This window comes from Mastigoproctus giganteus, chromosome 6 (assembly GCF_048544385.1).
Source record: "Mastigoproctus giganteus isolate SK-2022 chromosome 6, ASM4854438v1, whole genome shotgun sequence".
Classification (NCBI taxonomy): Eukaryota; Metazoa; Arthropoda; class Arachnida; order Uropygi; family Thelyphonidae; genus Mastigoproctus; species Mastigoproctus giganteus.
This window is the reverse complement of record NC_143580.1, coordinates 195,166,471-195,189,776: the sequence shown is the minus strand read 5'-3', so window position 1 is coordinate 195,189,776 and position 23,306 is coordinate 195,166,471. Positions and strand designations below refer to the sequence as shown.

The following is a 23,306-nucleotide window of genomic DNA, read 5'->3' as shown; positions in this document are numbered from 1 at the left end:
TTTTTACAGTTTCCAATATGAAATTGCTAGTTCTTGGAACATGCTACTTTATTTCATAATTCATTTTGGAAGAGGCACTTTATATCGAGGTTGCACTGTATTAACATGTAACATGAAATCAAAGACAGAGGGAATTATTTTGTTAGCTAGCACCCCTGAATGCAATTTTCATATGTTTCTATGGTGGTCATTCTGCACAATTCAAAATGGCACACTGAGAACAATTTTTCGAAAAGGGAATATCAATGAGTTAAAATGTTTTCAAATGGAGTCCATGATCTGGAAGATTCTACTTAACCTAGCCAAGCTAACCACGTTGATGATACTATGTCGAAAAATAAAGGTTCATCAGCAAAAGTATGAATAAAGAAATTATTCTTTTGCTAATTTCATTTAAACTGCCCTCATATTCTTAATATTTCTTACCTTGGTCATTCATACTGTCCATTATAGTCATCAACTTCTTTAGCCTTGCCATAGATTCCTGTTCATTACCTTTTGTCATAAAATCACTACTGAAGCCTGGAATCATTCCCTATATAAAAAATAAAGTTGATATGGGCCTTGTTACAATTACTAAAAACACAAACAGGTGTGCACACACACACACACATGCTTATACGTCAATACTAGAAGCATAGTAAATAACTTTGATGAATTAGTATTGATTAAATAATCAAATACTGACATCATACAAATATCAGAAACATGGTGCCACTTTTATATTGAGAATGCAGAATTTGAATACACGAAGTACAGAAAGGAAAAATTATTATTTTAATGGCACCTGAGCTTGTCACTCATATCCATGTATAGTATACAAATGATCAAAAAGTTTGGGGACTGACTTTTTATCTTGAAACTGTAGCATCGTGGTGAGATGTTGCAAGATGTTCAGTGACTCATCTAGACACAGTAATAGATGAATCGCCCATTTATCTGCAGGTCAGTCTGAATTAGCACACATTGAATAAAATGTGTTTAGTATTTTGTTGCATAATGAGTGATTTTACTGAGGACTAATTTGAAACAAATTTTGTTTCAAATTAGGGAAAACTGCAACAGAAACCCACACATAAAAAACAGCTTTCAGAGAAGATATGTACTGTCCAAAGAATCTACCTGTTTGTGGTTCACGAACAGGAAGAGGACTGCATCTCCATCAAAGACGATCCTCGCTCTGGCCACCCTTCAACTTCAAAAATCAATGAGTCAATTACTTGTTTTCGTGATCTGATCAGGAGTGACTGACATTAATTATCTATGAAGTTGCCAGTGAAATTGGTATTTCTTATGGAATATATTAAGTGCAGGAGTGAAAAGCATGTGTTTTAGTGGACCATGGTTCAAGCATATATGACTGCTAAACACAGTTAAAAACTGCATTCACTGTCAAAATGATTAATTGTAAGACTCTCTGGTCTTGCCAGAGTATAAAAAGAAAACCATTTTTTTTTAACACAGGATTTGGGAATTCAACATGTTTCAGCCAAGTTTATGCCCCTCATTTTGATCCAGCTGCACTATGCAGATAGTGCTCAAAATTGGCAACATAGCAGCTTATACAGGAAGATTTCAAAACAATTTGCATGTTTAGTGGATGTTCGGAATCGTATATGCAGTGACCTTTACATATTAATTACAGGGCCCACACATGCAAAACACAAACTTATTATGCATGGATTCCTGAACAGGTTAAGACAGCATTGCATTTCATTTGTCTTCTTTGATGATTTTGGACAATTATAACAGCTTGCTAAAAAATTAATTGAACTAAAATTCTCTTTATATGATAATTAGAACATTACAGATTTTAAACTTACCATTATTTGGCTGAAAGGTCCCATCTTCATTATATTTTGAAACTGTTCATACATATCTCTCAAAGTAAATTCACCTATACAAAATAAAGTGTAATGTACTATGTTCATATTAATAAAATTTATTCAAAATAGGAAGTATTTGTTGATACTTCATATTTTGTCTCCCACACCAACTTTTTTTCCATTAGACAACTGTTTTAAACACAATCAGCAAAATTGATAATATATATCTCAGTGTACTACTTTAAAAATAATACCATATTTATTCAGATATATAGTCATCATAAAAGGAATGGGTATATTTTAATCTATTCAATTATACTGTTATTTAAAGCATAATTTTTTTTGTATTTTCGTTCACTGTATAAATAAATACTGGTGGTTTAATATTGGCCACTAAAGTTGCCAAAGGACACCATATAAAAAAAGAACAAATTTATTGTTAACACCTTAAAACATCTTAACAATAACAACAGCACACCTTGAAAATTTTCACATTTCTTACTGAAATGTGCTAGCAAGATAGATAGGGTAGGCACACACTTTTCTCCAATGAGAGCTAAGAAATATTTTATTTTTAACAAAACAAATATCACAATTTAACTTCAAAATCTAAGCTTACTAGGATTATTCTTTCTTTGCATGTGTTCATATTAGCAACATCTAACTTCCTAATATAGTTCACTGTGAGTCCCATTTTCTCACTATATTCTGCTTCTTATATTGCCAGATGACAGCACTGGACCACAAACTTTGTTTCAGTTTTTGATGTGTGTCTATCCTAGATAGAAATATAGCTTCCCTATTTCTACTCATCATCTGACACCATGCAATCTCTTTGCCAGCTGTCATGCCTGCCTTGATCATAACAACCAAATCCCTTTCTTCCTCAACAGTTTTAATTCAACCCCTCCAAGGGTGTAAGTTATATTAGGACTGTTATTTTACAGGTATAAAGCAAAATGCTGCATTTTGCAGTATTAAAAGAAAACTACAATTTACCTTGCTATCCTTGAGGCCAATCCAATGTCTTGGAGGAGTACTGCTTAGCACTAGTCATCAACCATTCTCCTGACCTTCACATCATCTGCATGACATCATGCCTTGTATCCCTTCATCAATATCATTTAAGAGCATCAGAAATCAAGGATCAGTGCTAGGAACTACTCAGAATTGCTGCCAGCACTGATCCTTGAGAAATCCCACATCTAACATTACCTCATTCTGAAAAATAACTATTAATTACAACCATATGCCTCCTATCATCCAATAATGCATCTAAAAATCTTATCTGTGATGCCTCGACATTCCAGCTCATATAGCAATCTCTCATGTGGGTGACCAAATAAAATTATTTTCTAAAGCCCAAATAAACAATGTAAGCTATTTACACTGTCATAACAGTTTGTCAGATTAGTTAAACATGGTTTTTCCTTATTCTTAAGCAATTCACTCTTAGAACCATCTCTTGGACTGGTAATGTACTAATACTTCTGATTCAAGGAGGTCATCCAAGTCCAATGAACTCCTCATAAATTAACTTTAATGGCATGATGCACTCTCTCACTTCTTCCCTGAAAATAACTGAATATATGCAATCTTACTCCAGGGGTCTTGCTTGTCTTCAGGCTGAAAACGTTTTCTAGTGAACAATTCTTTGTGATTTCCATATTGCTGATTTCACAGCATGGTGAAACAGTGTTGATTTCACTAGCACAGTTTCTCCTCATTGTGAAAATCAATGTGAAATACCTATTCAATTTATCAGATGGGTTAGATATGACTTTCCAAAATCCATTATTTTTTTTTTTTTTTTTTTTTATGTAAACCCCAAACACGAGAGGTATTAAAACCTATAGTACAGTAAACCCCCGCTATTCGCGGTATCTGTATTCGTAGTTTCGCGATTGCCAATTTAATATAAAATGAAACCTAAAAAAATGTGAATTTTAAAGCGCCGTGAATATTATCCGCCATAAAAAAACATGGGCGTGGCTAAAATTATCTTTCCCGGTGGGTGGGGGAAGAGGGGTGACAAAATCGCGAGCGTGGATGTTTTTCGCTAATCCTTGTTCAGTATGTGTTATGCGCTTGTAGTGGAAGTTTTCGTCATTTGCTTTTAATTTATATGCTTATAAATTGAATAAATTTAGCAATTTATAAATTGATATGCTTACAAAAGTGATAAATCTACCGTTTTGCAGTGTAAAACAGACTTTTTCGAGTGTGTTAACGGACGAAAGTTTATTGTGGACAAGTTCTTTCTAACCCGTGAAAATATCAAAGGTGATGATATTAGCGAATAAAATTGAGTTATTAGACAAAATTTCTAATGGTGAAAGTGTCTCCTCAGTGGCAAAACATTATAAAATCAATGAGTCAATGGTACGATCAATCAAAAAATCAGAAACAAAAATCCGCAGTAGTGTCCGGGAAAACGCGCTAATTGCTTCAAAAATTTGCTCTGTAACTCATGATGTTAAATTAGAAAAAATGGAAAACGCTTTAAATCTGTGGATAGAAGACCGAACTCAAAATAAAATTCCGTTAAGTTCACTCATCATTCGTGAAAAGGCAAAACTCCTTTATCAACAAACACTTTAGCAAAACTGGTGATAGCACTGGCGGGATAAGTTTTTTTTGCTAGCAAAGGCGCTGGTTTGAAAGATTTGTTTGAAATTTCTAATAAATATTACATTTAATATTAAATTATTTCTTATTTTCATTTCGATGCCATATGCATGCATTTCACTATGTACTGTCTATGTACATAGTCATATTATGAAGGTACATCTAATGACATCTAATGAAGGTACATCTAATGACATCTAAGACAAAACTTTAGACTAGTTTTTCTTATATATTTCATACTTTGGAACGGAACCCCTTTATTACTATGGGAGCCATAACTCAGTATTCGCGTTTTCGGTATTGGCGACATTTCTCAGGAACGTAACCCCCGCGAATAGCGGGGGTTTACTGTACTCAGTACCGTGCTTGGGTTGGAGGTTGAGAAGACGAAAGAAGATATTTGTTGACATTGGACTTGAACTTCGGTAGACTGTAATTTTCAGAAAATACATATGAAGGAAGGTTGTTCCAGAAAACAGCAGTTGAATGAATAAACAAGGAAGATGAAAAGTTGGTTCTGTGATTTTGAAGTTGGACAGTAAATGGATGTTGGCTGGTGGCGGCACGTGTTCAGACTGTTTTGAAAGAGAGCGGGAATTATAGAAGCCAATTCAGAAGAACAGTGCCTATGGAAGTATCTGTAGAAGAGGCATGCAGCAGGAACAGCACATCTATGAGAGCGAGTGGAGAGACTCTGTTAGAGATGAATCATTAATTAACCTAACTCCCTCTTCTGAATGGAATCAAGAAGCCTGAGAGAGGTTTTGGAGGGCACCACCCCAGATGTAGGAACAATATTTCATGGCAGGGCAGATTTGCAATTTATACAGAGTGAGCAGCTGTTTGGAAGAAAAGTAACGCCGAGAGCAAAAGAGAAAACCAAGTTTTTTAGATGCAGAAGAAGCAATATTTGTAATGTGCTTGTGCCAAGAGAGAGAGATTAGAAGTCAGGGTAATCCCCAAAAGAGATATATCATTTTGCTTAGAAATCGGAGTGTCACTAAAGATAAGCATAGGAGCAGGCTTTGAATTGGCTATAATTCCTGCTCTCTCTTTCAAAACAGTCCGAACACGTGCCGCCACCAGCCAACATCCATTTACTGTCCAACTTCAAACTCACAGAACCAACAAGAAGAATCCTTTTTGCGAGATATAAGACAAGACTGAGTTTTAGAAGGATTGAAATCAACTAAGTTGTCTTTGCCCCACTGGAGAACTACCTGGAGATCAGCATTTAAGGAATTGGTAGCAGATTTTTGAGAAATTGAAGCTGATTGAGCAGGGCAAGGTTTCTCAAAATGGAAAGTGGAATGCAATCTGCTATCATCGGCAAAACTATGGATATCATTTCCAGTCAATGGAAGAAGGTCATTAATATACAAGAGGAAAAGAGTGGGGAAAAGAACTGAACCTTGGGGGACACCGGCATTAGTGGAGAAGTTAGAAGACAGAGAGCCATCTACCATCATCCTCAGTGAGCGATCAGAGAGAAAACTGGATAACCAATTACTAAAAACAGTTGTCAAACCATAAGATGGAAGCTTGTTTATCCATCTTTTGGCATCCATCTTATGGCAAACCATAAGATGGATGCCAAACACGATCGAAGGCCTTTGAGATGTCAAGAGCAACTACTTGTGTTTCATCGAACCTTTCCATTGAATTAGTCCATAAATGGGTAACATAAGCCAGAATATCACCAGTGGATCGACACTGACAGAATCCATACTGGCGATCGTTGATCAGACGGAAGGTTTCTAGGTTGTTTAAGAGTTGGCGGTTAATTAATTTCTCCATTACTTTAGAAAGAGTAGAAGTAATCGCAATGGGACGATAATTGGATTGGAGGGATCTGTCACCCTTTTTAGGAATTGGCTGGATATGAGCAAATTTCCAAGCAGAAGGAAAAACACCTTTGTAATAAGAAAGTGAAAAAAGGCGGCAAAGAATAGGAGTAAGTTCAGGAGCACAGGTTTTAAGAACAAGTGGAGAAATACCATCGGAACCTGGAGCTTTCTTAGCATCAAGATTCGTCAAAATCCTTCTGACATACTTTTGACGGAAGACCACAGGAGGCATTGAATGGAGCGTGTTGGGAATGGTGGGAGGTGTTTTACCAAGATCATTAATACATGAGTTGGAAGAAAAATGGGATGCTAGAAGGTCAGCTTTATCCTTGGCTGAAGTGATGACAACAGAACCATCTGGTTTGGACAGAGGTGGGAGCAGAGATGGGCAAAAGTTGCGGCCAATAGCTTTGGCAAGAGACCAGAATTCTCAGCTACCATTAGGGCAAGAAGCAAGTTTTCTACTCTTAGCCTGTTCAAACTCTAGTTTGGACTGATTAATAACTGCTTTACAATTGTTGCGAGCTTTGGTGTAGGCAGAAAATGAAACTGGAGAATTAGAAACAAGCCAATTATGATATGCAATATTCTTCTCTTGAACAGCCTTAGCACATTTATTGGAAAACCAAGGTTTATTTAAAGGATGAGATTTTAAAGTGGAGTGTGGGATAAAGGATTCCACTCCTGCAAGAATAATTTCACTGACACAATCTGAGCAAACATTGACATCAGAAGTTTTGAAATAGTAATCCGACCAAGAAAAAGAAGAAAAGAAGTCTTGCAGGTCATCCCATTTTGCATTCTTTTAATGCCAAAGAACACGAGGTTGGGAATAGCCATGAGATAAAAGTTCCATTGGAGAAGAGAAAATCACCAAGTTGTGATCTGAAGTGCCTAAAGGACCTCTAACTTCGACAGTGTACTTAGAAGGGTTGTTTGTGAGAAAAAGATAAAGCTTATTGGCTGTATGAGGATTGTCCAGTATTCTTGTAGGTAAATGAACAATCTGTGCAAGGTCATTAGTAATTATAAAAGCCTCAGCATCTCGACCAGCTGGGTCAATGTGACTAGAAAATAGAAGCCAGCTGGAGTTGTGAACATTAAAATCACCAAGGAAAATTACCTCACTGTTAGGAAAGTTGGACTGCAGAAAGTCGAGTTGCAAAGAGAGGAAGTCCAAGAGCTCCAAGTGATTAGTGGAATTGGGAGAATGGTAGAGACAACAGACGAATTTGACAGAATGAGGTAGAGAGATTTTAAGCCAGAGAAGATCAAAGAGAGGAGATTCCAAATTGCCAAGTCTCTGACAGGAAATATCAGAACGGACATATGCACAAGTACCACCTTTGAGGCGAAAGGAATCATACAGCGAATAATTTGGGCATCTGAGATGAGCAGTCGTTGAATCAACCGATAACTGAGATTCTGTCAGAAAAAGTACATGGGGTTTGGCAGACTGCAAGTGGAAATGGACATCGTAGAGATTAGAATTGAGACCACGTATATTTGAGAAATGAATTAGGAAGTGCTTGGGAGGTTTAGATCTTTTCACAGATAATCTTGCTCTATTAGTTTGACAATTCATGGCGTATTCAATAGTAAGAAAAGGTTTGGGGGAGGGGGACGTGCTGTATGAAGTATTGAAATTTTTGGATATTGCGTACATATGGTAAGAATATACCCAGATCCTTGACATAACGTGGCCTTGACAATGCTCCACGCATACACACTACTCGGACTCCCTCCAGTCACTATCTGGCAGAGTAGAGGTAGCAAGATTATACACTAGCTGATCTGGAAGCCTCCTAGAGAGTTACCAATAGGTTCGGTCCGGTGTACTAACTAGAGGCCGGCCTGTGAACACAGTTTTAGTGCTGTACCCTCAAAATGTAAGGAATATTGGATCTTGCCACGATGTTCATCATAACCTCAAAAGTCATCAATCATACTGCATGATGGAAGAGATAGGGAAGGGTTGACCAGAACTTAGCTCTAGAGACTAAACATGGGTTCCACCACTTCAAGCCTCCAATAAGCAAAGTGGTGGTATTGCACCGGTTGATGAGAGTCATCTACCACCTAGTACTGCCTGGTAACATAGAGGGGCGGCGTTCCTCCATGTGGTGTGGGTACCACACCTCGACCTCTGCAAAGAGAGGAAGTATATTTTTCTGGGTGACCACCATGTACTTGTGCATGGAGGTTATACCCAGGATTACTAACAGTCCCACCTCGTGAAGGTGCAAGCAGAGGATTTGGTTGTCACAACCATCCGAACGTTCGCCGAAATTGGGTCCACTTGACTTGAGTGTCACCCAAATATCAGTTCCATCAGCATTTTAGACTCCCAGGTAGCAAGTACAGCTTGTCTGGCATATCTGAGAGAATGTCTGTGACAACCTCAAGAATCTCTTTTCTTCTTTGAAATTACATGTAAAACCTATTCCTTTGCTCTCTTCAGGAGTGATTTCATGTATTCACCAACCTAGCTATTGCATGCTTTAAAGTTTTTTGTCACTCTGTAACTGTCCCATGCATCTATCACTCTTAAAGGTAAGGGAAAGAGTTGAAGGAAAGGAGACTATAACAGTCTTAGACTGTCACTGTTCTCCTTCTTGAAGCCCTGCCCTTACCTTTAACAACCAAGACCTCCATCATAATTCTCTATTTTATAGTATTCCATAATCATTCCATTAAGGACTCCTGTACTGTCAACTCTATGATACTATCTGGATCACAGGTGATAATCAGTATCAGAATATTCTTGTCTCTAGTACTTTTCATGACACAGATAGTTATCTAGCTGATTTAAAAGTTTTATCCTCCATGACAAGTTTCCTCCCAATTTCTCAAGTAAAAGGACACAGTCAAGTAAGTACAACATGTAATTTTTCATTGCCAGCTGGCAGCTACTAAAGTAATTATTGGTATAATTTTACTGGCAACTACTATCAGCCACAGGGTTCTTATATAACTCGGGGAAAGTATTTCCCAAGAGCATTTCCAGAGTCCCAACAAAATCACGTTATTAAAAAATTAAATTGTAATTCCCTCCTCCATTCTCCTCATAGCTATACCATACCATCCTCACCTTTACTTTTCTAAAATTTAATTGGAAATATATTAATACTTTACTGTTCAGTCATTAGTTTTAATGTTACAGTGCAAGCATTTTCCAACAGATATTCTACTTACAGGGGGAAAAAAAAAAAGCTACTTTAGTTTCAAATATATTTTTTGAAAGATGTGAGATGAATACTTAAAATTAATATATATAAATTTGACACTTAACTTTGTGTGTTTGCCCCAAAGTTAAGTAGCAAAGGTACTTAAAAATGGGTGAGTCCCAAAAGTAGCAATAATTAAAATAAAATTCTAAAAACAAGCATGCTCAGCTCAATATACTAAATAATATTGCATTAATGTCAAAGTTTCTAATCCATCTTCAAGGAATTGTTATCAAAACAAAATTTAGAAGGTAACTGTCTCTTCCAGTTTCAACTATGAAGTGCCAACTTTGAATCCACAACTTTTGCAAATAATTCAAATGGATATCCAAACTTGGATCCGAAACATCAACATTAGCGCAATATTATTTAGAATTACTGAACATATCGTTTGTAGGATTATACAATACCCTCCAAATACTATCTGAAAACATGTAGGTTTCATACTAACATCACTTCTACTCACTTCAATAGTGCATCAATTCCCTTGTGGCTATAATGGTTCACTCTACCCTCCTGGATAAATTTTCTACTAAAAGTAATGCATTCCTCTCACTTAAGTTCTCCACTACTCCCATAGAACAGTGACCAGTTGAGCTGCCAATGTGAGATATATTCATATAGCACCCAACATTCCCGTTCATCCCTTAGGCATTCCAAAAGATTCAAATCACGACTCTATGGTTACTTTTCTAAAATTTAGAAAACATTTCTAAAATCATTCCTCCAACTTGCATACTCAATTCATATCCATGAACCATTCTCAGAGTGCCAGCAGCATGGCATAGGGCATTATCCTGTTGGCACAAACATGGATCTGTACCAAAAAACTGTCATATTGTTGGAAGTATAGAATTGTCCAAAATATCAAGACGTTGGTAAGATTATACAATACGCTACAAAAACCATCTGAATACATGTCAGTTTCATACTGATGTAACTGAGATTTGTGGTTCCCTGCAAAACCACCAAAGGTCCTAGGCTACCACGAGAAACAGAGCTACACCATAACTCCACGTCTGAATTTCATTGTTAGCACAATGCACTCTAACATATGTTCTCCAGGCACCCTCCACACCCACCTATCTGAAAATAAGGTGTAGTAAATTTTGTCGCTTCACTCCATAAAACCAATTTCCATTGGTCTATTAACCAATTACAACATTCATTTAACCATGCATAGCAGCACTGCTCTCCCATGAAAACTGAGGCTGTGGAACTCCATACCTAGTATGTTCATACCCACCTCAAATCCTGTTGATGCCTTAAACTCCTAGTTGATGTTTTGCATGAATGTCTCATAAAACTGTCTTAATACCTACTGAGTAGCCTCTGGTGCGGTCACTGAGTTGAGTGTCCATGGTAATCCTGTGCATTGCTGGATGGTGGTAGTACCATCACACTGTCACTTTGTGATAACGTCACCAATGGTCAACTTCTGATGATGTAGAAAATCAATTTAGCTCTATGTGCTGTGACGAAAACAACTAACCTATGTAGTTCATATGCCTTTCTTACATAACAGTGTGAGTTACTTGTTTATCTAGTTAGTTCCAACAGACAATGAAAAAGGGTGTCCGGATACATTTTGGAGGGTCATGTATTTTAAGTATTTCTACATTTGGGACTCAATACACCCTTACACCTGAAAAATTTAACAGAGTCCAGTGTCTAGTTTACTTAAATTGAGTTACTTTCCATTGTTTTTCAATATTGAACTCTACTAAAGCAAATGAAAACATAAAAAGTTGGTTACTAGTACAGTAGAAACTCAATTATCTGAAACAGCTGGGGCTGAGGATAGTTAATGTTTTCAGATAACTGATTTTAAATTCATTCGGCAATATAAATAGAAAGTAGGAAACAAAATAATGAGACTAAAATAAAATGGGTGCAAGAGTGTTTGCTGATGCTATTGAGGCAGCGTTAGATGGGTCGGAAAACTGCTAGCTTGGGAGGATTCACAGACTAAAAGGTTAATAATAGCGGCAGGCAGAGAATGAGCAGTGACCTGGAGGGCAGGGTGCTGGGGGTTTCAGGGACTGGTGGGAGTCATCATGAAACAAATAAATACATGGACTGTGTTAGGGTAACTAAGAATAACAATAGGTGCATGTACACCAATGCTAGAAGTATAGTAAATAAATTTCGATTTGAAGTGCTGGTCAAGACATCAAAGGCAGATATTGTTGGGATATCACACAGATAAAAGCAGTGCAGAATTGTAATTTAGGGAGTACAATGTGTACAGAAAGGATAGACAGGATAGGAAAGGAGGAGGGATTATGCTGTTAATTAAGAAAAACAAAATCTAAGGAAGTGCATCCAGTTGACATAGAGGGACAGTACAATGTTGAGTCAGTTTGGTGTGACATAAGCACTGGGAATGCAAAAATGAGAGTAGGAGTGTGTTATATGCCTGTTCTGTTATTTTCTTAGTCCATCTGTCATCACGTCTTCGAGCTATGTGTCCTGCCCAAGACCATTTTAGTTCTTTAGTTTTGATAAGAATGTCCTTTACTTGAGTTTGCTGCCTAATCCATGTGTTTCTCTTCTTATCTAACAGTCTGATTCCCAATATAATTTGTTCCATTCTTCATTGTGTAGTTCTCAACTTCTCTTCAATTCTTTTGGTAAGTGCCCAAGTTTCACTTCCATACGTTATGGTGGGGAGTATACATTGGTTCGTTATTTTATGTTTCAGACAAACTGGGATATTGCTGCTCAGTATGTGACTATATTTCCTGAATGCTATCCATCCAAAATTTATTCTTCTCTTGACTTCCAGCTATTTATCATTATTACAGCTAATCTGGGACAATGACTTGTCCCAGATAAGTATATGACTCCACCTTTTCAATTACTGCTCCTTCAATCATTATATCTCTTTCTGTGGCATACTTGTTCATCATTACTTTTGTTTTAGCCATATTCATCTTTAGTCCAAAATCCTTACTAACTCTGCATAACTGATTAAGATTTTCCTCTAATTCTTTGGGATCGTGACTTATGACCACAACGTCATCTGAAAATCGTAAATGGTTTAGGTACTCTCCATTCACATTGACTCCTTTCTGCAACCAGTCTAATCTTCTGAAAGCTTCCTCAAGGGCAGCAGTAAACAACTTCGGAGATATTGTGTCTCCTTGTTGAACTCCTTTCTCAATTTTAAATTTACTATTGTCTAGTCTAATAAAGGAGGTAGCATTGTCATATATTTTCTTCAAAATCATAATATATGGGGTATCTATGCCTTGTCTTTCCAGTGCCCGAAACATTGCCTTATGCTGTATGGAGTTAAATGCCTTTTCATAATCCACAAATGCCAGGCATATGGTGTTTTATATTCATTTGCTTTTTCCATTACCCGTGACATTACATGAAAGTAATCCATAGTTGAGAATTCTGTCCTAAAGCCAGCTTGCTCTTTTGGTTGATTCTTATCAAGTATTCTTTCTAATATGTTAGTAATGATCCTTGTGAACAACTTGTAGATGTGGGATTACAAACTAATTGGTCCATAATTTCCAATTTCTGATTTATCTCCTTTCTTATGCAGCAAAACTATGATTGCATTATTCCACTGCTTAGGCGTCACACCTTTTCTAATGCACTTTGTGAAGAGCCTTACCAGTTTTTCTGTTATGTCTCTTCCTCCCAATTTTAACAACTCTACAGTAACTTCATCTTCCCCCGGGGCTTTGTTACTCTTCATTTTCTTCAACACATGTTCTACCTCATCAGGAAGGATATCAGGTATATTGCAGGTGTTACTAATTTGCGATCCATCTTCCCCACTGCTGGCATCATCCCCTTGTTCCTTGTATAACTCTTTATAGTAGTCTTCTGCTATTTGAATTATGTCTTCTCTGCTATTTATAAGTACACCATTGCTATTCTTCAGTTTCAGTATCATTTGTCTTTCTGCATTACTGCTGATTTAAATCCTTTGTTTTCCCTTAATGCTTGTTGTACTTTTCTTGTGTTCAATTATCTTATGTCCTCTCTGAGTCTCTTCCTAATGGCTTTGCATAACTCAGTATACTCAATTTTCTCCTTGTCAGTGTTTTTCTTGCTCCTCATTTGTCGTCTTCGGTTCATCATGACAAGCATTTCTTGACTAATTTTTTCTTCTTTGGATTTCTTTTTACCTATAGGTTTCTTGGGCTTTATCAATTTCAGAAAGTTGTAATATTCCTCGTCGATATCTTGGTCCTGAGCAGTCTGCAGAAGCTCAAACTTGTTCTTAAGTTCCCATACATACTGCTTTTTCTCCTCTTCTGTTATCTCAAAGACCTTCATATTATTTACTCAAGTCAGTTTTTTCCTTTCTTTTCTTACATCTATATCAAGTGTGCATCTTACTATTCTGTGATCACTTCCAACATTTACCTTGTTCAGGACAGTAACATCATACACGATATATCTTCTGTTAGTGAGGATGAAGTCAATTTCATTAGTTGTTAATCCATTTGGGCTCTTCCATGTCCACTTTCTGTTCACCCTTTTCTTGAAAAAAAGTGTTCATTACTGACATTCCTCGAGATTCTGCAAATTCTACAAATCTTTCACCTCTTTCATTTCTTTCACCAATTCCAAATTTTTCCTATAGTTCCACTTTCTGTGCTATTTTGTCTCTTTCCAACGTTAGCATTGAAGTCCCCCATAATGATAGTGTAGTGAATTTTCTGTTCATCTAGAAGACTCAATTTCGGTGTACATTTCTTCAACCTCTTCATCATCATGGCTCGATATTGGTGCATAAATTATTATAACCTTTAGCTAATACCTCTTAGAAATCCTGAGTAGCAGTCTTGACACCCTTGGTGATGTACTTTTGAATTCCAAAATGATGTTTTTTATATCTTTATGGACCAAAAAGCCAACTCCACCTTCACTCTTTTCACTGTTTTCATTGGTGTACAGCAGATTTCCACTTGATAAACTTATGTGATTCATTTCTTCTTCTTGTTTCAGCCAAACCGATGATATTCCAATTCACATTTTCTAATTCTTTTTCCAGTTCTAATATCCTGTCTTCACCGATGAGCGATCTTACGTTGTAACGGGCCAAGTTCAGTTTCTATGCATGGCAGCCTGGTCATACCTAGAGATTCTTAGCACCCTCTGCTCCCACTCTGATCCTCTCGCTGCCATAAGAGGAGTGAAAGCCGCTGGGGACTGAGGGCCATTTGTTTCGTCTTACTGTCATACGTATGAATGACAGTACTTACTGTCATACTATGATGTGTTTACAAAGAACTGGATGCAAAAAATAATTTTTTTATCATACAATTGGATTTCAGGAAAGCTTTTGACAGTGTTGTGCACTATACAAATTGGAGCAGCATGGCATTAAGGGTAAGTTGTTACAATGGATAAAAGGATGGTTGAGTGTCAGAAGACAGAGAGTGGTAATCAATGGATGCTGCTCTTTGTGGACTAATGTTATTAGTGGAGTCTCCCGATGTTTAGCTCATTGCTATTTTGTATATTTATCAATGATATTGATGAAGGTATATCAGATGGCTTAATGTCGAAGTTTGCAGATGATGCAAAAGTTGTTAATGACAATAATGAAAGTGTGCTACTGCAACAGAGTCTAGAAAATTTGGGCAGATGGGCTGAGAAGTGGCAACTAAAGTTTAACATTGACAAATGCACAGTACTGCATATGGGTAGCAGTAACTCAAGAGAAATGTACCAACTGTGTGGTACTACACTCCACTCAGGGAGGTGGGGAATGAAAAAGACCTGGGAGTAATTGTGCAGTCAGATATGAAATTCTCTGAGCAACGCAGACAGGCTGCCAGAGCAAGTCATGGGGTATTCTCAATGTTATACAGAAATTTTGCTAGTAGGGAAAAGGAGGTGATTATCCCTTTGTATAAGGCAATGGTCAGGCCATGCCTTGAGTACTGCATACAGGTCTGGAGGCCTCATTATAGGAAGGATGTAAAGTTGTTTGAGAGTTTACAGAGAAGGGCAACAAAGATTGGTGAGGGGACCAAAGGGGGTCCTCTTACCAAGAAAGGTTGAAGTTGGACAGGTATTTCGTCAGTTGGACAGGTATTTTGAACGAACGGAGAGGTGAAGTGGAAGTTTTTTTTTTTTTTTTTTTTGGCTGATGCTGCATAAGCTTGCTTTCTTGCATCATATGCCTCACTAATGCTAATGCTAAAAAAAGTTCTGCAAATTGCAGTGGCTGGAGACTAGGCACCTGCGAGGTGATCTGATTGAAGTGTATAAGGCCTTGAATGGGTTGAGCATGCTGAATTCTGATGGGATTCTTCCACTTGCTCAGATTACAAACCTGAGGAAGCATAAATTCAAATTGAGGATGTTATTTGGTTTTTAGGAGCATTAGCAACTAAGGCCATATTGCTCCGGGATATGCGGTGGTCATTCCCTGAATGACCTTTCCGCATCCTCCGTATTTGGTGGTGATGGGCTCGAACCCCAGTCTAATCAAGAAGTGTGTGCTACGCACTGCTGCTCCTTCCCACCTGGCTACGGAGGCGCCTCAAATTAAGGAAAGACAGTTGTAGAATAGAAGTGTAGAAATTTGCCTTTCACCAGGGGGTGGTTAATTGCTGGAAAAAACTTCCATTTGTCATTGCGGTTGTTGATAGCTTAAATAAATTCAAGGAGGAACTGGACAAACTTTTAGAGGGAATGGATGGTGTGAAATTGTTTTTTTTTTTTTTTTTTTTTTTTTGGCTGATGCTACATAAAGCTCAGTAGCTCGTTTTCTTGCATCATATGCCTCCATTAATACTACTACAATTACATTATCTTCATTTATGATTTACACATTATATACTGTACGTGCTAATTAACTTTAAAATAATTGCAGTATTTTTCTGCTTGAAAAATCAATACTGTATTTTTTGTGAAGATTTTGTATATTCTTCAAACACAATTGTTTGCATTCAATTTTTCTTGCAAGTGTCAGTGCATCTAGTATCAATTTGAAGGGCATGTAGTGCTTCACAGGTTGTTGTTTTCTATAGTGCACAATCATCATGATAAACCCTCTTTTCAATTTCTATCTGATTTGGATAGTATAATTAATGGTGAAACTATTTCCTTGTTTGTCAATAAAGGTGTTAACCTAGATCATTACAAAAAAATGCAGTTTATTCTTTGTCTTTTTTTGTGCGAAACTATACAGAAAACCCCTGTTTATGAAAAATTAAATCATGGAGATATACAAATAAAAATGTGAATAAAGCGCATCAAACAAACTAGGAAGTCTAATGTATCTTTGAAAAAAGATAAAGGTGTGATCATCCATGCACCTCCATATAACATTAATAACACTGTGATGTATAAAATTTCTGCTGAACTATTTACACAATTTTCATTTGTAGTGATTTACATAACAATAAATTTGTACCATTTTTTTAACTGAAGTTTATATGCATAAAAGTTTGCCCTTTTTTGGTTCATTCATAATGTTTTATACGAATTCAATTGTAATTTTATTATATTCATATAATAGTATTGCTTCCTTGACATAAATATTAAATCAATTCATTTCTCTGAGTGACATTTGGGAAAAAAATTAAAAGTTAAAAAAATTTTGGATAATTAAAATTTCAGACAACTGGTTTTGGATAATTGGAATTCTATTGCGTATTTTACATGATACAAAAAATACTACATATTCTATTGCAACAATCACTAACTGCTATTTTCAAGTTAATTTTTTGCAACCTTCAACTGCCACATAGCACACCAAATTAGCTCATGCTTTAAATGCCTCATCAAACCACACCACAAAGGAAGAAAACAAAATGTCATCTTTTGCAGTTCATGTGAAATAAGGAGCCAATCTGTGCAATACTAAAATACAAAGCTTTTGTGGGGCCAAGAGTAAGCTTTTGTACTACTATTATCTTTAAACATTCTTCTAAATATTTCTCACAACCCTTCTGAAATCTGAATTTCCACAAAATTTCTGCTGCTTGAATGTTTTCATGAATAACAAAATTACCTGCAGCTGAAAATTGTAATGCATGACACATGAACTGGAAGACCACCTTCTTCATTTGCATTTTCTTTAGCAAAAGGTATAGTCTTTTCTTCATTAACAAATAAAGAAAAAAAAAATGAAGCAGCAAAAGAGGAACTTAAAGTCCACCTTGTGAATCTGTTTCTTGTATTACGCAACTAGAAGTTTTCTTTCATTTTCATTAATCATTCCGCCAAAATCAAAATAAGTCTTTAGACACACAGCCTTGTGGTACACTACTTTTCATATGAACTGCACTCGTGGAATTGCTAATGATAGCTTCCTAACCCACATTACTATATTCAAATACTTTTTTAAAAACTTTACACTTTGCTTTTGTACTGTCACTCAGTTCCTTTAACCACACAGACCACTGTAGAAAATCAACAAGCAACTCTTCTCCCCAACAAATTACTGAATATTTTTAGAAAAACAAAGCTCAGAATTTCCACACGTATGTTCACAAGCAATAAGTCCCTCAGAGAAATGGATTCATGTAACAAAAAATAAAAAATAAATACTAACTTTTTCAGTAATTTAATTGAGGCCCAAATGTCTTTTCCAATATTTCAATTAGTAACCAAAGGTCCAAAAAATTATCTATAGCCATTACAATAGCAGGAACTGCAACTATATATATCATTAGAATTTTCAGAGAGATTTCCCTGTGACCTTAATAATTTTCACATTCCCAGATTTCCAGAGGAAACCTGAGCCACATTAGAAGCAACTGATGAGAGAAATACATCATGGAATTTGATTATCAACAAATCATCAAACAATATCACTATGTAGTTTTGAGTGATATTGGCAAACACGCTGCTTCAGGAAGTTTAAACTTGTTTATACAGGGCATTCTACACTTAGTAGATAGGAAATTTTATTGTTATAATACAGAAAAATATAAAGTTATAAAAATATTTAATATTAAAAAAATTGTTAAAATTAACAACGTAAAACTGCAAACAAACCATTTATAAATACAGTGGATTCCGGTTATTTGGGCTACCGGTTAATCGGGGCAGCCGTTTATTTGGGGCAAATCTTAAAAAACGAAACCCAATCAAGAAAATAGCCAGGGTTTACTTCGCTTAATTTGGACAAAATGCCGTTTAATCGGGGCAGGAGACCACAGCACTGAAGATTACCCTACGATTGTCTCCAACCGTACCACGTAGTTCAGTTGGATTTCTGGAGGTCACAACCATAAAACAATTAGCAGTCACCTGTTTATTGGGCTTTTGTGTTAGTGAAATCTATCATAAACTGATAGTAAACTCGATCTTATTGAATTTGCGATAATACCGACAGCTGGAATTCTGTGGGTTATTATGGTAAAATGTGTTTACACTTCTATGGAATCTTCAATCACATAAAAAAAATTATTTTCAGAATCTTCTCTTCATTCCTATTTTTAAAGCTTCGTAATTTGTTACTCCGTTCTCACTTGCGCGTATCGTGTTACTTGCAATTTGTGTGTGTGCGCCATGTTCTTTGTTATTGATTGCTTATCTTTTTACTGTTTTAAATTTTAACCCCCACCCACAAATGACAGTGAACAGGAATGTCAACTAGTTTAGTTAGTACGTACATATTACAGTACGTATTAATTCTTCCAATTATCACGTATATTCTTCCGAATTTCACGTATCATTTAATTTTTTAATTGGTAAGGTAATAAAGGTTAAATTTGTACTTAATATATCTTTACTTTTATAGCCTGTGGATAATATTCCTCCTATTTTTGCTAATTAGAATCGCTGTTTAATTGAATTAAAATTCAATTCACAAACGTGATCACAATGACCTGCGCTTATTACACATCATATAGTGAATGGTACTTTACAATGGTGACTCCATCATAACGTGATTTGATTGTACAGTGAACCAATTGTAAAGGGGGGGGGGGGGCATTGTATTTTTAACTATTTATGTGAAACTTCAGACAATTGGGGTAGCCGCTTAATCGGGCCAAAATGCACCAGTCCCGATGTGTCCCAAATAACCGGAATCGACTGTATTAAAAATTGTAAGTAGCGTAAAACTGTATAGCTGCATCTCAGCTTCTCTCCCTTACATTCTCCTACATAATAAGCTGATCTATATAGTCTCTTTGCTATATTTTTGCAAAACTTTCAAAAACAATAAAGAAATAAAATCAACAAAATATACATTGAAGTAAAAAAAAAAACACCGAAAGAAATCAACCATGTACTTCTGCTGTTTTTTGTTGCTAGTCATGTTAAGGCAAGAAATATGGTATCCTAATCTGAGATGTGCTTTAAGAGCCAGAACTGCAAGCATGTAAATGAAAAAGTGCATAAATTGAGAAATAGTCATATCTAAGGTTTATTATGGAGGGTGGCACATAAGAGGTGACATCCGTGGAGATGTTAAATGACAGTAACACATGCAGTTCATTTATTATCCACTATAAAAGAGAAGTTTTAAATTCTCTTTGTAGCATTTTAACATTAACACTTAAAATTATGAAAACATTAAATTAAATATAATTAAGTCAAGTAGCATGACCATCAAATTTTAATTTTAATTAATGTAAACTGAGTGAAAAGATAAAAAAAAATTCATAAACTTACCATGCTTCAGTTTTTCTATTAATTCCTCATTGTCATCTAATTTTAATTCATTTACTTTATCTATTAAGCCTTCAATATCTCCCATTCCTATAAACAAAAAAAAATTTTTTAAATTTAAAAACTTTTGGCTAAAAATGAGATTAAACTGAAATAATACAATAAAAATTCTACATTACCAGGAAACAAATACTTTTGTTTACCATTTGGCAAGCATATAATTGTTTAGTGGTGAGCGAAATACACTTTTTGTTTTGTCCTTTTTCTAATAAACAATTTAATATTAAGAAAACAATAATTACAATTTAAAGTAAAAAAAATTATAGTGAAAATTGTGGATTATTCTGCTCATAGAAAGTTTATTCTGCTCTTAGAAATAAGACTATTGCATTATACAGTAAACTATAAAATCCTTCATGTTATAATCCAGAATTCTTTAAAACCCCGCACATTTTACAAAAAAAAAAACAAAAAAAAAAAACATTTTACAATCTGGAAATATTAAGAAAGTAATTCGGCACTCATATTGATGATCGCATTTGTCTTTAAAGAATCCATGCAAAAAGATAAAATTTCTTCCTTTATAAGTTTCTTTCTTTATAACAAGATAATCTGTTTTTGAAACCAGAAGGATTTAAACTACATAGATAATGTAGTGGTCTTAATTCTCACAACTAGTGTGCTACTTTCTAACAGATTGCCTTTTGAAAAGATTAATCAGCCATTTCCTAAGAAAGACTGCTATGACAGTTTCGGCATTAACCAGTCCCTTGGTAGATAGTAGGTGGTCTTGGTCTCTGTGAACTGCCACGCAGCATATGAAATCAGTTATCAAGGTTGTAATATAGCTAAATCCATCTATTAAAAATGGTGCAATATCAGGTCAACACATTAAAAAGAGAAGTTTATTCTGCTCTTAGAAATAAGACTATTGCATTTTCCATTTTATTCAATTCTTCTCTTTTAACTCATTTAAAAAATTAAGTCGTATCATACAGTGGTCTTAATTCTTTAAATGAATTAAGACTACTGCATGGTCTTAATAACATAAAACAAGATAATCATTATAAATATTTACAAATGTAAATAAGTTCTGCTGTTTGTGCTTAATAGTCATGAAATATGATCCCCTAAAACAGATCAACTGCTAGACACATCTCTCTAAAATCCGGAAAATTAAAATCCAGAACCTCTCAACCACTGAGTGTGCTGCATTTTAAAGAGTTTACTGTACATACATGAAAACAACATGCAGTGCACAACAAACACATAAATAAAGCTTGCACTGTCTAACAGACATATGTGATGCATTAATCATTCAAATCAGTGGATTCACATCAATATTTGTAAAGTCGATTTTGTAATTTTGATAAGAAAGTTGTCTATTTCATTGATGATTTCCAACTTTTACCTTTGCTGAGGATATGAATTAAACAATTTAGGATATAATGTCCAATTATCATTTCCATGAATTGGGATTGGGCAGTTTATGGGGAATTTATTAAATAGCAAGTTAAAATATATAGCTTCCTAAACACCTGCTGTTTATATTTTTACTTATATGTATTTTCAGATGGCAGAGGAAATAAACCACTTGGAATCAAATATATACTTCGTGTGTAGATGAAGTCAAAAGTTTATCTTCGAAATTATAAAATAGATAATGCTAATATGTCCTTTTCAAATTTATGCAAAGCAAGACTAAATTTATTTAACAGATGAAATAGCTATGACAGCCTGTTTCAATAATTACAGATTCCTCACCAAATAGCAGGTGGTCTCTAGTTAGTGACAATTCCCTTGGCAAAATTTTTAAGACCAAAATAGCATTAGCTATTTTATAATTTAGAAGTTCAAATTTCACTTGCCACAAGGCAGCTTACATTGAATAATTACATTACCACTGCAGATCACCTGATGTCATGATACACCATACCAATCAATTTTTTTTTTTTATTTACATATAAAATCTAGCTGAAACTATAATATTGTAGTACTACACTGAAACCTGAATTTGACAGTTTATTCTTTTATAACATTACTCACTGAAACTACATTGTAGTAACTTCCTGATTAGAGAATTTAATACATTTATCATTAATTTGTATAGGTGTCCATCTCATTATTTGTTAGTACACAGATACTGCAGTGCAGTGCATGTTGGTGAATCAATGGATAGGGAATGGAACCAATAATGTAATTGGCAAAAGTGTTTATCTTTGAAATTATAAAAAAGGAATGCATTATTAAGTGACAACCATGATTTAACCAATCAATCCTATATACAAAGGGTACTAGGAAAGTTTTGCAATACAGCTTTGTTTATTTAATTTTTTCAAAGTAATTTCCTCTACATTCAATACACCTCTCCATCCTCCGAAACCAATCTTTAAACCAGTTCTGCCAAGTTTCACTAGGGAGTAAAGCACACTCGTTGTCCCAAGCCCGTAGAAGGTCCTCATCACTGGAAAACCGCCTCCCTTTTAGCTTCATTTTCACATGCGGGAACAGTGCAAAGTCGCAGGGAGCAAGGTCTGGGCTGTAGGGAGGGTGCTCGAGAAGTTTCAGTCCTGTCGTGGTCAAATATTCGGTGCAGGCTTTGGCGCGGTGAGCTGGAGCATTTTCGTGATGGAGGTACCAGGTGTCCATTCTTGACTTTGGCCGCAGGTTCTTCATAGATCCAATGACTTTAGGCAGGCATTGTTCAGTATACCACTTAGCTGTGACTGTCTTCTGCGTGTCCAAAACGACACGTTCCACAATTCCACTCGATTTGAAAAATACAGCTATCATTTTCTTCTTTACAGATCGGGATTTTCTGACAATTACGGGTGTGTCGTCATCATCAAAGACCCAAACTTTGTTTTGAGCCTTGGTCGGCAGATCGTAATAGTACAGCCAAGTCTCGTCACCTGTCACGATGTTGTTCACATACCGAGATTGTCCCTTATCAAACTTTTTTAACATCTCCCGGCACCAAGTCACACGTCGTGTCATCTGCTCTTCAGTCAGTTGATGCGGCACCCAGAGAGAACAAAGTTTCTTCACGTGCAAATGATCTTGCAGAATCGAACGAATTGCTGGTGCATTTAGGCCCAAAGTATCCTCTATCTGTTGGTAGGTCACTCGCCTGTTTTCGTCAAGCATTTTCCTCACAGCAGTAACGT

General features: G+C 35.8%; 1 protein-coding gene across 1 annotated transcript in view; it reads right to left on the bottom strand.

Annotated features, from left to right (window-relative positions):
* Srp54k (signal recognition particle 54k) overlaps nt 1-23,306 on the bottom strand; it is a 121,419-nt gene that overhangs the window by 23,529 nt on the left and 74,584 nt on the right. Inside the window, exons 10-12 of the mRNA XM_090375601.1 lie at nt 20,143-20,229; nt 1,824-1,897; nt 427-535 (exon numbers count right to left, since the gene is read on the bottom strand). Of these exons, the coding sequence (XP_090231727.1) occupies nt 427-535; nt 1,824-1,897; nt 20,143-20,229 (270 nt within the window). The remainder of the gene's footprint in view (nt 1-426; nt 536-1,823; nt 1,898-20,142; nt 20,230-23,306) is intronic.